This window comes from Eumetopias jubatus, unplaced genomic scaffold (assembly GCF_037043125.1).
Source record: "Eumetopias jubatus isolate StellerSeaLion01/CBP00866 unplaced genomic scaffold, mEumJub1_p1.0 scaffold_6, whole genome shotgun sequence".
NCBI lineage: Eukaryota > Metazoa > Chordata > Mammalia > Carnivora > Otariidae > Eumetopias > Eumetopias jubatus.
In genome coordinates, this window is record NW_028274812.1 from 4,079,253 (window position 1) to 4,092,701 (window position 13,449).

General features: G+C 40.2%; 1 protein-coding gene across 1 annotated transcript in view; it reads left to right on the plus strand.

Moving 5' to 3' along the window:
* CUNH6orf118 (chromosome unknown C6orf118 homolog) overlaps positions 1-13,449 on the plus strand; it is a 41,618-nt gene that overhangs the window by 16,204 nt on the left and 11,965 nt on the right. The window contains exons 5-7 of the mRNA XM_088024221.1: positions 1,723-1,847; positions 4,626-4,684; positions 8,697-8,878. Coding sequence (XP_087880347.1) covers positions 1,723-1,847; positions 4,626-4,684; positions 8,697-8,878 — 366 coding nt within the window. The remainder of the gene's footprint in view (positions 1-1,722; positions 1,848-4,625; positions 4,685-8,696; positions 8,879-13,449) is intronic.

Genomic DNA, 13,449 nt, shown 5'->3' on the forward strand with positions numbered 1-13,449 from the left:
CAGTGTAGTGTCCCCTGTTCTGCAGAGCCTGGCACTTCAGAGAGTGTTTCCAACGTGTGCTGCATGCACTCTGCTGTTGTGTCCCGGCCACTTTATCCTTCAGGCCGGTTGTCTGCAGAGGCTCTCATTGCCTGTTGTGGGCAGTGTTTGTTCCCTTGCCTGAATGTGGTGCACTTTAACTAGCTGTGTTCTACTTTTGAAATGAGACCAGTCACCACCACCGCCCTGACAAACTCCCAGATTGGGAGATGTGGTGTTGGCAGGGGTTTGGGCCACTCTTCTGGGGCAGGGGACCCACTGTGCTGGGACCAAGGCAGATGTGGCTGGGAGAGTAGGTTGCACTGAAGCATGGGGGGCTGGGGCAGGGCTTGGTGTAAGCAAGTTAGGTAGAGAGTGTCCAAGTGGCACTGGTTCCTGCAAGTGGTCCTGTGCTTGTGCTAGGGTTGGTGAAGGAAATGGTACCTGCCAGTTCCTTTGTTCCCAGAGGGGTCTCTCTGTGAACACTTCCTCTCTGGGACACACTCCAAGATGAGCAAATAACTTCCCCACTGTGTGCTCCAGGTGCTCTTCAGATTGTTGTTTTCATGCTGTATGTCTGCAGGCTGCTTGCCCTATCTTCTCTTCTGGAGTAGCCCCAATGCCCCCGGGGCTCTCCCTGAGCTGGGCACACTGACCTTTAAATCTCTAGGCTTTAAGCCGCACTAGTTGCAAGAACTCACGAAATTCAGCCCCTCTTGTTTTCTTGTTTTCGTGTTCCCCATGTGGGCTTCCCTCTGTGCTAGTCTGTTTCTCACCCTTCTTTGAGATTGTGGCTCTCTCCCCACCACATTGGCCACCATCCGTTTCTCTCCCAAACTATGTCTCCACACTTCCTACCTTCTTCAGTGTGGGCTCTTGTCTGTCTTTAGTTGTGGAGTTTGTTCTGCCAGTCTTCAGGTCGATTTCTGTGGGGGTATTTAGGGATTTGATAGTTAGCTAGTTGTATTTGAGGGACAAGGTGAGCCTGGTGTCCTCCTACTCTATTGCCATCTTCCCCATATCTGATTTACTCCTTAATTCAAACTTGCATGTGTGCAAAGTTTTCCTTGTTTTGAGCTTTTCATGCTGCAGAAAAATGAGCTTTTGTTTGACAGGAATAAACAAACCTCCAGTTGGGGGTCTACCCTATTCCTTAGTTTTTGAGGTTGAGTCCAAAAGGAACATACATACCTTTATCCCAATCAAATATCAGCATGACAATTTCCCTGGCCAACAGGGCATCCTATCCTTTCTGTTTCTGGAAATGTGGCAGCCTTTCACCTAATGAAGCAGAGACTCTGTGTCTCCACATTTGAGTTCAGCATTGCTTTATATCCATGTAGAATAATCAAATTAAATAGTTTCTCACCAATTCAGAAATAATTCTTGTGCTCATGATAATATACTTGGAGCACTTTATTCAACATTTCTTTTCCCCACACAAACCCACAGTGAACCCCTACCACTTTTTAACTTTCTTAAGAAAATAAAACCTTAAAATTTTAAAAACAATATTTTACCCAGATCTTTGCATGACTAGTTATCCCTTGTCCAATATTTTCTCCCCCCTTTCATCCTATTTACCTATTTTACCTAGAATTTCTATTTTGACTCAGGATATCTTGAATACACTCTAATAACAAAAAAGGAAAATGTTCACCTATCCTGTGTCTGTCTTACCCATTATGACCTTGTCCTTCCTAGACTCTCCTGGCTAATGCCAAGGGACTGGAGAAGAGATCCGTGAAGACCGCAGATGTCAACCAGGCCAAGGAGGAGCTGAGGGCAATGGTGATGGCCACCAAAGCAGCCCTGGAGCATAATGACAAGTGAGGGTTAACAGTCTGATTTGATTTATGTTGGGATTATACTATTTTACAATATTTTAAAACCATGTGACAAGCATATATATTTACATTTTTTTCTGCACTATTGGGGGAGGCAAGCCGCCTTTAGTAATACCCTGCCATTTGGCCTCTTTCACAAGCCATCACATCTGTGACTGGGAAATTCAGCCAAATCTGGTGTTTGTATGGCAGGGGGGAGGGTGGTTTGGGATGGTTTCTGAAGACATCTCATCTTTAGTGGTCCCCTGGGGACCTACTCATAGGTGACACTGCTGCAAAATCAAGACACCTTTCATGAATGATCTTATTATGTTTTTAACTTAAAAAAAAATCTTTTACTTTTCTGTGTAGTCTTTCAGATGAAATCACAATTGGATAGGGCATATGTTTTATAGAGGATTTAAAGAAGACTGAAGCAACGCCAACACACCCAAAATATTATCAAGAAAACAAAACAAGAAACAAAAACCAAAAAACAAAACCATGTCTTCAGTATAAGTAGAAGACAAAAAGCATACAAACTTCAAAATACTTGAAATTAGAAAAATACACATCAAATGCCACTGAATCATTATCTGCTCTCTTTCTGCAAACCTTGTTGAGAGCAAGGGCAGTGGGGGAAGAGAGAAGAATGGAGCTGGTAGAAGGCCTATCATGTTCTAAAACCAGTTCCAGAGAGAGAGATGGAGAGAGAGAGAGAGAGAGAGAGGAGGGAAGGGAAGAGAGAGAGAAAGGAAGAATGGGGGAGGGAAAGAGAGAGAGGAGGGAAGGAGAGAGAGAGGGAAGGGGGGAGGTCGTGAGAGGGAGGGAGGGAGAGAGGAGGAGGGAGGGAGAAGGGGAAGGAGTGGTGGAAAGGAAGGGAGGGAACAGGGAGAGGGAGAAAGGAAGAGAGGGTGGAAGGGGAACGGGGGAGGGAGGAAGGAAAAGGGAGTAGCTTCCCTAAATAATGCCACAGAGTTTACTGGTCTGTCTATCAGAGCACTGACTTAGAAGGAAAGGACTTTGAAGTGAGCATGGAAGCAAGGAACCAGTGCTTAAATGATAATGATATGGTGGGAAGAGCTTTAAAAGAAGTGATAAGCATCTTTTAGAACTGTGCATTGAAGAGAAGAAGAAGCAAGGGAGGGGAGTTTAGAATCCCATAAAAGAAGAAAATTGAAGGGCACATGACCCTTTCACTACTGTTCTTTCTTTCCTCCAAAAAAAAAAAAAAAAAGGTATCCAGTAAAAAATCAAAATAAAACACCCTAAAACAACAACAAAAGCATACTTTGCTGTTCTGACAAAAATGTGTCCTCTTGAATTAGGAACCTCACACACGACCCAAACTGTTATCCCTACCTACAAAAATGCAGAGGTGCAAATGATCTTTGTCTGCACAAGCAACTATCTCTCTTGATAAAATGAGGACCCAAACAATTTAGCTGATGAAAATCCCTGCCATCCAACAACAACAAAAATTTGAAGAAAACTGTACCACAGCATTCCAAACTTAAATATTCTCAAAAGAGCATTTCTAGGTATGAAAAAGACCTTGAGTTAGAAATGTAAACACTAAGAAAGCACAGCAATCAACAGCAATAAAAAGGAAGATGTGAAGCAAGATTTGACCACTCAGGAAAGATAGTTGAAAAAGTCAAAATTATGTCATAGATCCAGACAAAATTATGACATACCCCAGGAGGGATACTCTTGAGTGACGACACAATAAAGAGCATTAGAGAAAAACAAAAAACAAGCCAGAGAATGAAGATGAGATAACAAAAGAAATAAAAAGACAGAGAAACACTGGTTGAAGTGTAAGACAGGCAAAGAAGATCCAATTTACATATAATTAAAGTCTCAGAAGAAGAAGAAAAAGCAATGGAATAGAACATAATATTTAAAACGATAACACATTTAACATTTCTGGAAACTAAATGCCCTGACTCTGAATACTGACAAGGATGTTACCATTATTATTAATTCATTTAATTTCAATTTCTTAAAATTGGGGGTCGTAATACTTTTGTTTCTTTTCATCTCTGATAAAATGAGCTAATGTGTTTGAAGCCACTTAGCCATGAGGCCCCTGTAGACAGGCAGCATTGACTCATTTGTGGCACTGATGTTTTTAACCAAATCATAGGATTTCTCTGTACAAGCAATACATATTAGACTCCTTCCCTGCCCCCCCCACAATGTATGAGAAATAAGACAGTTGATTTAGTTTTGTTTTTTTTTTTTTAACCAGGGAGAGGATACAAAGAGATTACAGATGTTTTCATTTCCTTTTAAAATGTCTTGTATTTTATTTTTAGTACAAACATAGTGGGATTTGTGAATTGTATCTGTGGGAGGAAATCATGAGGCCCAGGGAACACACAGTGTGCATTCTAGCTGCAGGGACCTGCCTCCACTGCCCCTCATCTGTTGTTCATCCTGGAGTGTAAATGCTAATTTCTTTGTCTCCCTGCTTTGTAGAATTTAAAGTAACAAAATAATGTTCATAACACTATAGGAAATAATTTACTTTATATTAACCAGCTTCTTCAACTAGTGGTTTACGCAGTCTTGGTAAGAGAGTATTCTTTTGTTTATTTAATTTGACTGACTTGGGCTTTCATTTTATATAGAGTTTCAAATTACCTTTTTTGATAGAAACTGAGATGACTTTTTTTTCTCAATTTTAAAGAAAGTCTTGTGGCATAAAATAGACAAAAGAAGAAAGGTATGAATGGAGTTCTGATATTTTGCTGTTTTTTATTACCAAACCTGTAGACTCAGAAGTGAACTAGAGATGGAAAACACATTGCTGCAATCTGCTAAGGAAAAGTCAGGTGAGTAATTGTGTGATGTTGTTCTTCTGACCTCTGGGTGAAGAATCTTCATGTCCTCGTCTATGATTATCTATGATTTATGGCCTCCTGCTATTATTTGTTTGAAAGCGTTCTTTTTTCCAGATAGCTTATTAAATTGTATTCGTTTATATTTTTTCCATCAAGTTCTTTAGAAATACAGCAAGTTTTCATTTAATCGGAAGTGGTTTAAATGAGATACTTTAAAGGTGTGGGAAACAGTTCATCTCTTTAACAGATCCTGTCAGGGTGGAGATTATTACTCCAGTTTCTGTTGCTTTGGGCACCTTTGGTTTTTTAGTATCTCTGGAACCAGATACAACATGTATACCATGTCATTCTTCTCTAAGATCTTTGTGTTTTTTAGCAGAATAGTGAATTAAGACCTCATGTAGAAAGAATTATGTCAATTTTGGCTGTAGCCTCTTGTTGTTTCCAGAGTAACAGCAATGAAGACAGTCCATTCTGGATTCCAGAACCTCTGCATCTCTTTTCCCAGCTCGAAGAAGTCAGCGTTTACAAACAACACATTTCCCAGGCTCTCTGAGTTTGTGATGTCCTCTGTCTTACAGACACGTTCTCTGTCGGGTTCAGCTCACTCCCATGGTGTGCAGGTGGTAGAGGGCTGCCAGGGCTGGACGAGTCTCCTTGGCAGGCCACGGGGCTGGTGGTTCACCCAGACCACCAGCTTTGTTATTTCAACTCTGTTAGTCTCATCTGCCTTCGTGTTAAGTGGGGTTAATGATGGTACTTCCCTCTCAGGTGCGCTGTGAGGATTAAATGTAAGAATCCACAGGAAGTAGGAGCAGGGAACCTGGCCCAGGGGAGTAAGAGCAGAGAGCCTGGCCCAGGGGAGTAGGAGCGGGGCATCTGGCCCAGGGGAGTGGCCCTGCCCATTCCTCCTCCTCCTCCTCATGGCTGTTGTGAGGAAGAATACACAGTTTATGGGAATCTAATTACATTTATGAATTCTTATGCATTAAATAAGTACTAAAATTATTTTAAAATTAGATACACAATTTAGAATATGATTAAGTAACCAAAATAAGTTCCATTCTGTTAATGCAATGATTCAGCCAAATGCCACTTTTCCTACAAGTTTGTTAAATACTAACTCATACTGGAATCACTTCCCCCACCCCTGCCCCCCAGCAGCTTTTAGGATATACTCACAGATCTAACCTGTTTTAAGTTCTCAGCAGAACTTGGCCTCAAAAGTTCTTACTGGGGTCTTTTGCTTCCTTCTGCCACTTATTTCCTCTGTGTGAGCAACACCTGTGTGATTTCCCTGCCATCTTCCAAGGATTTCTTGTGGCCTGACTCCTGGCCTCTTTTTTGTCCTGGGCTGGCCCAGTGCTTGTCTTCTGATCACGTGTCAGGACTTGCAGAGAGGTTGGGTCCATCCTTCTCCCGCACCCACGTTGCGTATTCTTGGGTTCCTCTTAAAGAAAAGTCATGCATGGGACTCAAGCTTGCTGTTTCCTGTTTCCTTGCTGTCTCCTAAGGCAGGCCAACCACTTTTTTCCTTTTCTTTTTTTAATTTGAGTATAACTGACACACAGTGTTACATTAATTTCAGGTGTACGATGTGGTGATTTGACACATTTGATGCTCTATGTGATGCTCACCACAAGTGTAGCTACCACCTGTCCCAGTAAATCGCTGTTACAGTATCATTGACCATATTCCTTATGCTCTGCTCTTTATGCCTGTGACTCACTCATTCTGTAACTGGAGGCCTGAGTCTTCCTCTCCCATTCACCCATTTTGCCCCATCCCTCCACCCCCTTCCCTCTGGCAACCATCACTTTGTTCTCTGTAGTTATGGGTCTGATTCTGCTTTTTGTTTGTTTGTTTGTTTGTTTTAAGATTCCATTTATGAGTGGAATCATATGGTATTTGTCCCACTTTTCTTTTAGATTTAAGGGCTTCATCGCTAACTGCTAACAGGATAGAACATCAGGGTCTAAAAGATAATAAATAAGAGGACATTACTAATTTCTAGAACTGTAGTAACCATTTCTTAATAGTTGACTCTAGCTGTTTCTGACACTTTTCCTGTGCTATTGAAGAAATCTTGTGGCTTGTGTTCATCCTCTGTTCTTTTCCTAAGGCTTTCTCATTCAGGAGCCTCCCCTCCAAACGTATGTATTTTCTGTAGGATTTCCGCCTTTTGGTACCTCAGTCTATCTCTCTCTCTCTCTCTCTTTTTTAAAGATTTTATTTATTTATTTACTTGAGAGAGAGAGAGAGAGTTAGCATGAGTGAGAGGAGAGGGAGAAGGAGAAGCAGACTCTCCACTGAGCAGGGAGCCCGATGTGGGTCTCAATCCTAGGACCGTGGGATTATGACCTGAGCCAAAGGCAGACACTTAACTGACTGAGCCACCCAGGTGCCCCTTAGTCTTTTTAGGTAGAAAAGGGGTAACAACAGTGGGGTCACTGGAGTGTCCTTATACTCCTTTTGGCTTCTGTGCCCCCAGTTAATTGTTGTAGGTTAAAACCTTCAGCTTAGGTTAAGGTGGGGGTATGACTTCAGATCATAGTTCCTGTTTGTGTAGAAGCTTAACTCTGACTGTTTCTGCCTCCTTGGCTAGTTCATTGTGTATCTACTTAGCTAATTCTCCCAAATTTCAAAACTCATCTTCAAAGTTTTCCCTTCTTCCAAATTTGGCAAGTTTGAATGATGGCAGTTGTTTCTGTGTTGTTTACTATGTACGGGTAAGTAGTATCACTCTTTTGAGTTGCTTTTTTTTCTACCAAAAAGGATTAGTTTTTCTTTCTCAAAAAATTCTTACCACTGTAGTCAGAACCTAACTGTGCTGTTTGATGATCAAGTTCCTTCAGCAGTGAGTTACTCTCAATAGCTCCATCTCCTTTCTGAATCCTTAAATATTGACATTTGTTGGAGCCCAGCGTGTCTTTGGTTCAATGCACACATATTTGATTCCAAATCTCTTTCCTGCCCAAATCTCTTTTTTAGGCTTGAGATCCCTATATCCAATTGCCTAGTGGATAAGGCCACTTGAGTATCCCGTAGGTGCCTCAGCTCAATACGTCCAAGATTAAACTCTCTGTTTCAATGAATGGCATCACCAAACACGTGGAAGTCAAGTCAGAAAGCCTGCAGAAGAAATCTTTCCCTCTCCGCCCTATCAATCACTTTAACACAGATTGTAGTTAGTGGCCCAGGTGGGATTCGAACCCGGCTGTCTTACCTCTCTGCTGCATTGAACTCCCTTCCTTCCTACTGCATCTGTTCCTAGCTATAGCAAAGCTGAAACTTAGGGATTATTTTGATACCTACTTGTCCTCTCCATCCAGATCCAGTCAGTTACCAAGCCCTCCTTGTTTCCATTCCCTAAATCATTTTTGTATCTCTTCACTTCTTTTTATGCCACAGTACTATCTTGATCTGATCTTGTTTGAATGAGTGTAGTAGCTTTCTGACTGGTGACCCTGTTCCAGCCTCACCCTTTCTCATCCACTTTGGGTGCTGCAGACAGAGTGACCATTGTGTGTGTTGATCCCAGCTGAAAGGCCTTCAATAGCTTTGACTGATTTCCTAACATATGTTATAAGACCTTTTCAGATCTCCCCCCTGCTTCCTTTCTAGTATTCACTGATGTCACTCCCTGGCCCTCAGTGTTCCCACCCTACCATGTAACTTTCTTTTTACCAAAATGTGCTAAGTTCTGCTCTTCTGCCCCTTCTTTAGCCCCTTTCTCTTGTCTAACTCCTTTCACACTTCTCCTGCAAAGTCATCCTCGCACCTTCCCCACACTATGTTAGGTGCTCAAATTGGGCACTCGATAAATCAAGGGAGGAATATCCCCATTCTTGGATCAGATAATTTTTATTCATGTGCTTGGAGCTTGAGTTACATTATATTTTATAGCTATATATAACATACATAATACTGTTAGTAATGCATAATACTATTAATAAGAGATGACATTTTAAACAGTAATACTTCACTTTTTAAATATTTGTAGAATTATCTAAGAAAGATGTAATGAATGAGGATCACCTTACTCTTACTGAGAAGGTTGAAAAGAAGAGGTGTGAAATACTTAATAAATGGGACGAAATTCAAGCTCTTGAAAGAGAAATTAAAACAACTTTGATTCATACTGGAATTTTGCATATCACTGAAAATAGGATTAAAAGCATAGAGGTATGTAATTTATTTATTTGAATGTTTACATTGTTCTTTTGCTTAAAGATGTTGGCAAACACATGAAGCAATTTCATTTTGCAGATGGGTAAACAATAATGGAAAAATTGGTCCAAATATATTTTCGTTACAAAACATTTGTGGCAAATGGTTAGAATAATTAAGAGATCTAGCTAAAACAACAAAAATAAAGGTGATAAAAACTCTGTAGAGTTCTGTTAAGGTTCAAATTGGATCTCTTTCAGGTCAGTTGATGTCTTTTACAGTTTAACAATTTTGTATAGAAAATGCTTGTCATAAAATTAATGACAGCCAACGTTTAGTATCCAATATGTACTAATTAGCTTGAACTGAAGCTCAAAGGATTTAAGTAACCTGCCCAATATGACATAGTTTACAGGATTCAAGCTTAATTCTTTTGGGGCTCCAAAGACATTATTTTCATTGTGTCACATTGAAACTCCGTAGTTAGATTTTCAGTGAGTTGTACAATTATGTTAGAAGATAGAAGTTAGTTACTACCATTGAAAGGAGAGTCTGCTACATTAAAAGTAGTCTTTAACAATTATTACTAACCAATTTTTGATGAACAGTATAATATAGATTGCAATCTATGTTTTGAAATGTTATGCTGCCCTATTTTTTATATATTATAAAATAATTTTTTATTTGTGTGGAATCTGACTCAATGTTACCATTTAGTTATAGAGTTTGTAAGTAATGTGTGATTATTATTTTTCTCATGGTTATATAGTTAAATGTATTTTCCCAGCACTGTCTTTTTTTTACGGTAATTTTTTATTGTTATGTTAATCATCATACATCATTACTTTTTGATGTAGTGTTCCATGACTCATTGTTCGTGCATAACACCCAGTGCTCCACGCAGAATGTGCCTTCTTTAATACCCATCACCAGGCTAACCCATCCCCCCACCGCCCTCCCCTTTAGAACCCTCAGTTTGTTTTTCAGAGTCCATCGTCTCCATGGTTCGTGTCCCCCTCCGATTTACTCTCCTTCATTCTTCCCCTCCTGCTATCTTTTTTTTTTTTTAACATATAATGTATTATTTGTTTCAGAGGTACAGATCTGTGATTCAACAGTCTTGCACAATTCACAGCGCTCACCATAGCACATACCCTCCCCAGTGTCTATCACCCAGCCACCCCATCCCTCCCACCCCCACCACTCCAGCAACCCTCAGTTTGTTTCCTGAGATTAAGAATTCCTCATATCAGTGAGGTCATATGATACATGTCTTTCTCTGATTGACTTATTTCACTCAGCCTAACACCCTCCAGTTCCATCCACGTCGTTGCAAATGGCAAGATCTCATTCCTTTTGATGGCTACATAATATTCCATTGTGTATATATACACCACATCTTCTTTATCCATTCATCTGTCGATGGACATCTTGGCTCTTTCCACAGTTTGACTATTGTGGACATTGCTGCTATAAACATCGGGCTGCACGTACCCCTTTGGAACCCTTCATTTGTATCTTTGTGGTAAATACCCAGTAGTGCAATTGCTGGATCGTATGGTAGCTCTATTTTCAACTTTTTGAGGAACCTCCATACTGTTTTCCAGAGTGGCTGCACCAGCTTGCATTCCCACCAACAGTGTAGGAGGGTTCCCCTTTCTCCGCATCCCCGCCAACATGTCGTTTCCTGACTTGTTAAATTTAGCCATTCTGACTGGTGTGAGGTGGTATCTCATTGAGGTTTTCATTTGGATTTCCCTGATGCCGAGCGATGGTGAGCACTTTTTCATGTGTCTGTTGGCCATTTGGATGTCTTCTTTGGAAAATATCTGTTCATGTCTTCTGCCCATTTCTTGATTGGATTATTTGTTCTTTGGGTGTTGAGTTTGATAAGTTCTTTATAGATTTTGGATACTAGCCCTTTATCTGATATGTCATTTGCAAATATTTTCTCCCATTCTGTCGGTTGTCTTTTGGTTTTGTGGACTGTTTCTTTTGCTGTGCAAAAGCTTTTTATCTTGATGAAATCCCCATAGTTCATTTTTGCCCTTGCTTCCCTTGCCTTTGGCAATGTTTCTAGGAAGAAGTTGCTGTGCCTGAGGTTGAAGAGGTTGCTGCCTGTGTTCTCCTTTAGGATTTTGATGGACTCCTGTCTCACATTTAGGTCTTTCAACCATTTTGAGTCTATTTTTGTGTGTGGTGTAAGGAAATGGTCCAGTTTCATTCTTCTGCACGTGGCTGTCCAATTTTCCCGACACCATTTGTTGAAGAAACTCTCTTTTTTCCATTGGACATTCTTTCCTGCTTTGTCAAAGATGAGTTGACCATAGAGTTGAGGGTCCATTTCTGGGCTCTCGATTCTGTTCCATTGATCTATGTGTCTGTTTTTGTGCCAGTATCATACTGTCTTGATGATGACAGCTTTGTGATAGAGCTGGAAGTCTGGAATTGTGATGCCGCCAGCTTTGCTTCTCTTTTACAACATTCCTCTGGCTATTCGGGGTCTCTTCTGGTTCCATACAAATTTTGGGATTATTTGTTCCATTTCTTTGAAAAAAGTGGATGGTGTTTTGATGGGGATTGCATTGAATGTGTAGATTGTTCTAGGTAGCACTGCCATCTTCACAATGTTTGTTCTTCCCATCCCATGAGCATGGAACGTTTGTCCATTTCTTTGTGTCTTCCTCAATTCCTTTCATGAGTATTTTATAGTTTTCTGAGTACAGGTCCTTTGCCTCTTTGGTTAAATTTATTCCTAGGTATCTTATGGTTTTGGGTGCAATTGTAAATGGGATCGACTCCTTGATTTGTCTCTCTTCTGTCTTGTTGTTGGTGTATAGGAATGCCAGTGATTTCTGTGCATTGATTTTATATCCTGCCCCTTTACTGAATTCCTGTATGAGTTCTGCAGTTTTGGGGTGGAGTCTTTTGGGTTTTCCACATACAGTATCATATCATCTGCAAAGAGTGAGAGTTTGACTTCCTCTTTGCCAATTTGGATGCCTTTGATTTCTTTTTGTTCTCTGATTGCTGTGGCTAGGACTTCTAATACTATGTTGAATAGCAGTGGTGAGAGTGGACATCCCTGCGGCGTTCCTGATCTTAGGGGGAAGCTCTCAGCTTTTCCCCATTGAGAATGATATTCGCTGTAGGTATTTCATAGATGGCTTTTATGATATTGAGGTATGTACCCTCTATCCCTATACTCTGAAGAGTTTTGATCAAGAAAGGATGCTGTACTGTGTCAAATGCTTTTTCTGCATCTATTGAGAGGATCATATGGTTCTTGTTCTTTCTTTTGTTAATATATTTTATCATGTTGATTGATTTGCGGATGTTGAACCATCCTTGCAGCCCAGAGATAAATCCCACTTGGTCATGGTGAATAATCCTTTTAATGTACTGTTGGATCCTTTTGGTGAGAATTTTTGCATCCATGTTCATCAAAGATATTGGTCTGTAATTCTCCTTTTTGATGGGGTCTTTGTCTGGTTTTGGGATCAAGGTAATGGTGGCCTCATAAAATGAGTTTGGAAGTTTTCCTTCCAATTCTATTTTTTGGAACAGTTTCAGGAGAATAGGTATTAATTCTTCTTTAAATGTTTGGTAGAATTCCCCTGGGAAGCCATCTGGCCCTGGGCTTTTGTTTGTTGGGAGATTTTTGATGACTGCTTCAATTTCCTTAGTGGCTATAGGTCTGTTCAGGTTTTCTATTTCTTCCTGGTTCAATTTTGGTAGTTGATACCTCTCTAGGAATGCACCCATTTCTTCCAGGTTATCTAATTTGCTGGCATAGATTTGCTCATAATATGTTCTTATAATTGTTTGTATTTCTTTGGTGTTGGTTGTGATCTCTCCTCTTTCATTCATGATTTTGTTCATTTGGGTCATTTCTCTTTTCTTTTTGATCAGTCTGGCCAGGGGTTTATCAATCTTGTTAGTTTTTTCAAAGAACCAGCTCCTAGTTTCGTTGATCTGTTCTACTGTTCTTTTGGTTTCTATTTCATTGATTTCTCCTCTGATCTTTATGATTTCTCTTCTCCTGCTGGGTTTAGGCTTTATTTGTTGTTTTTTCTCTAGGTCCTTTATGTGTAGGGTTAGGTTGTGTATTTGAGACCTTTCTTGATTCTTGTGAAAGGCTTGTATTGCTATATACTTTCCTCTTAAGACCACCTTTGCTGCATCTCCAAGATTTTGAACAGTTGTGCTTTCATTTTCATTTGTTTCCATGAATTTTTTTAAAATTCTTCTTTAATTTCCTGGTTGACCCTTTCATTTTTTAGTACGATGCTCTTTAGCCTCCATGTATTTGAGTTCTTTCCGACTTTCCTCTTGTGATTGAGTTCTAGTTTCAAAGCACTGTGGTCTGAAAATATGCAGGGAATGATCCCAGTCTTTTGGTACAGGTTGAGACCTGATTTGTGACCTAGGATGTGATCTATTCTGGAGAATGTTCCATGAGCACTAGAGAAGAATGTGTATTCCGTTGATTTGGGATGGAATGTTCTGAATATGTCTGTGAAGTCCATTTGGTCCAGTGTGTCATTTAAAGACTTTATTTCCTTGTTGATCTTTTGCTTAGATGA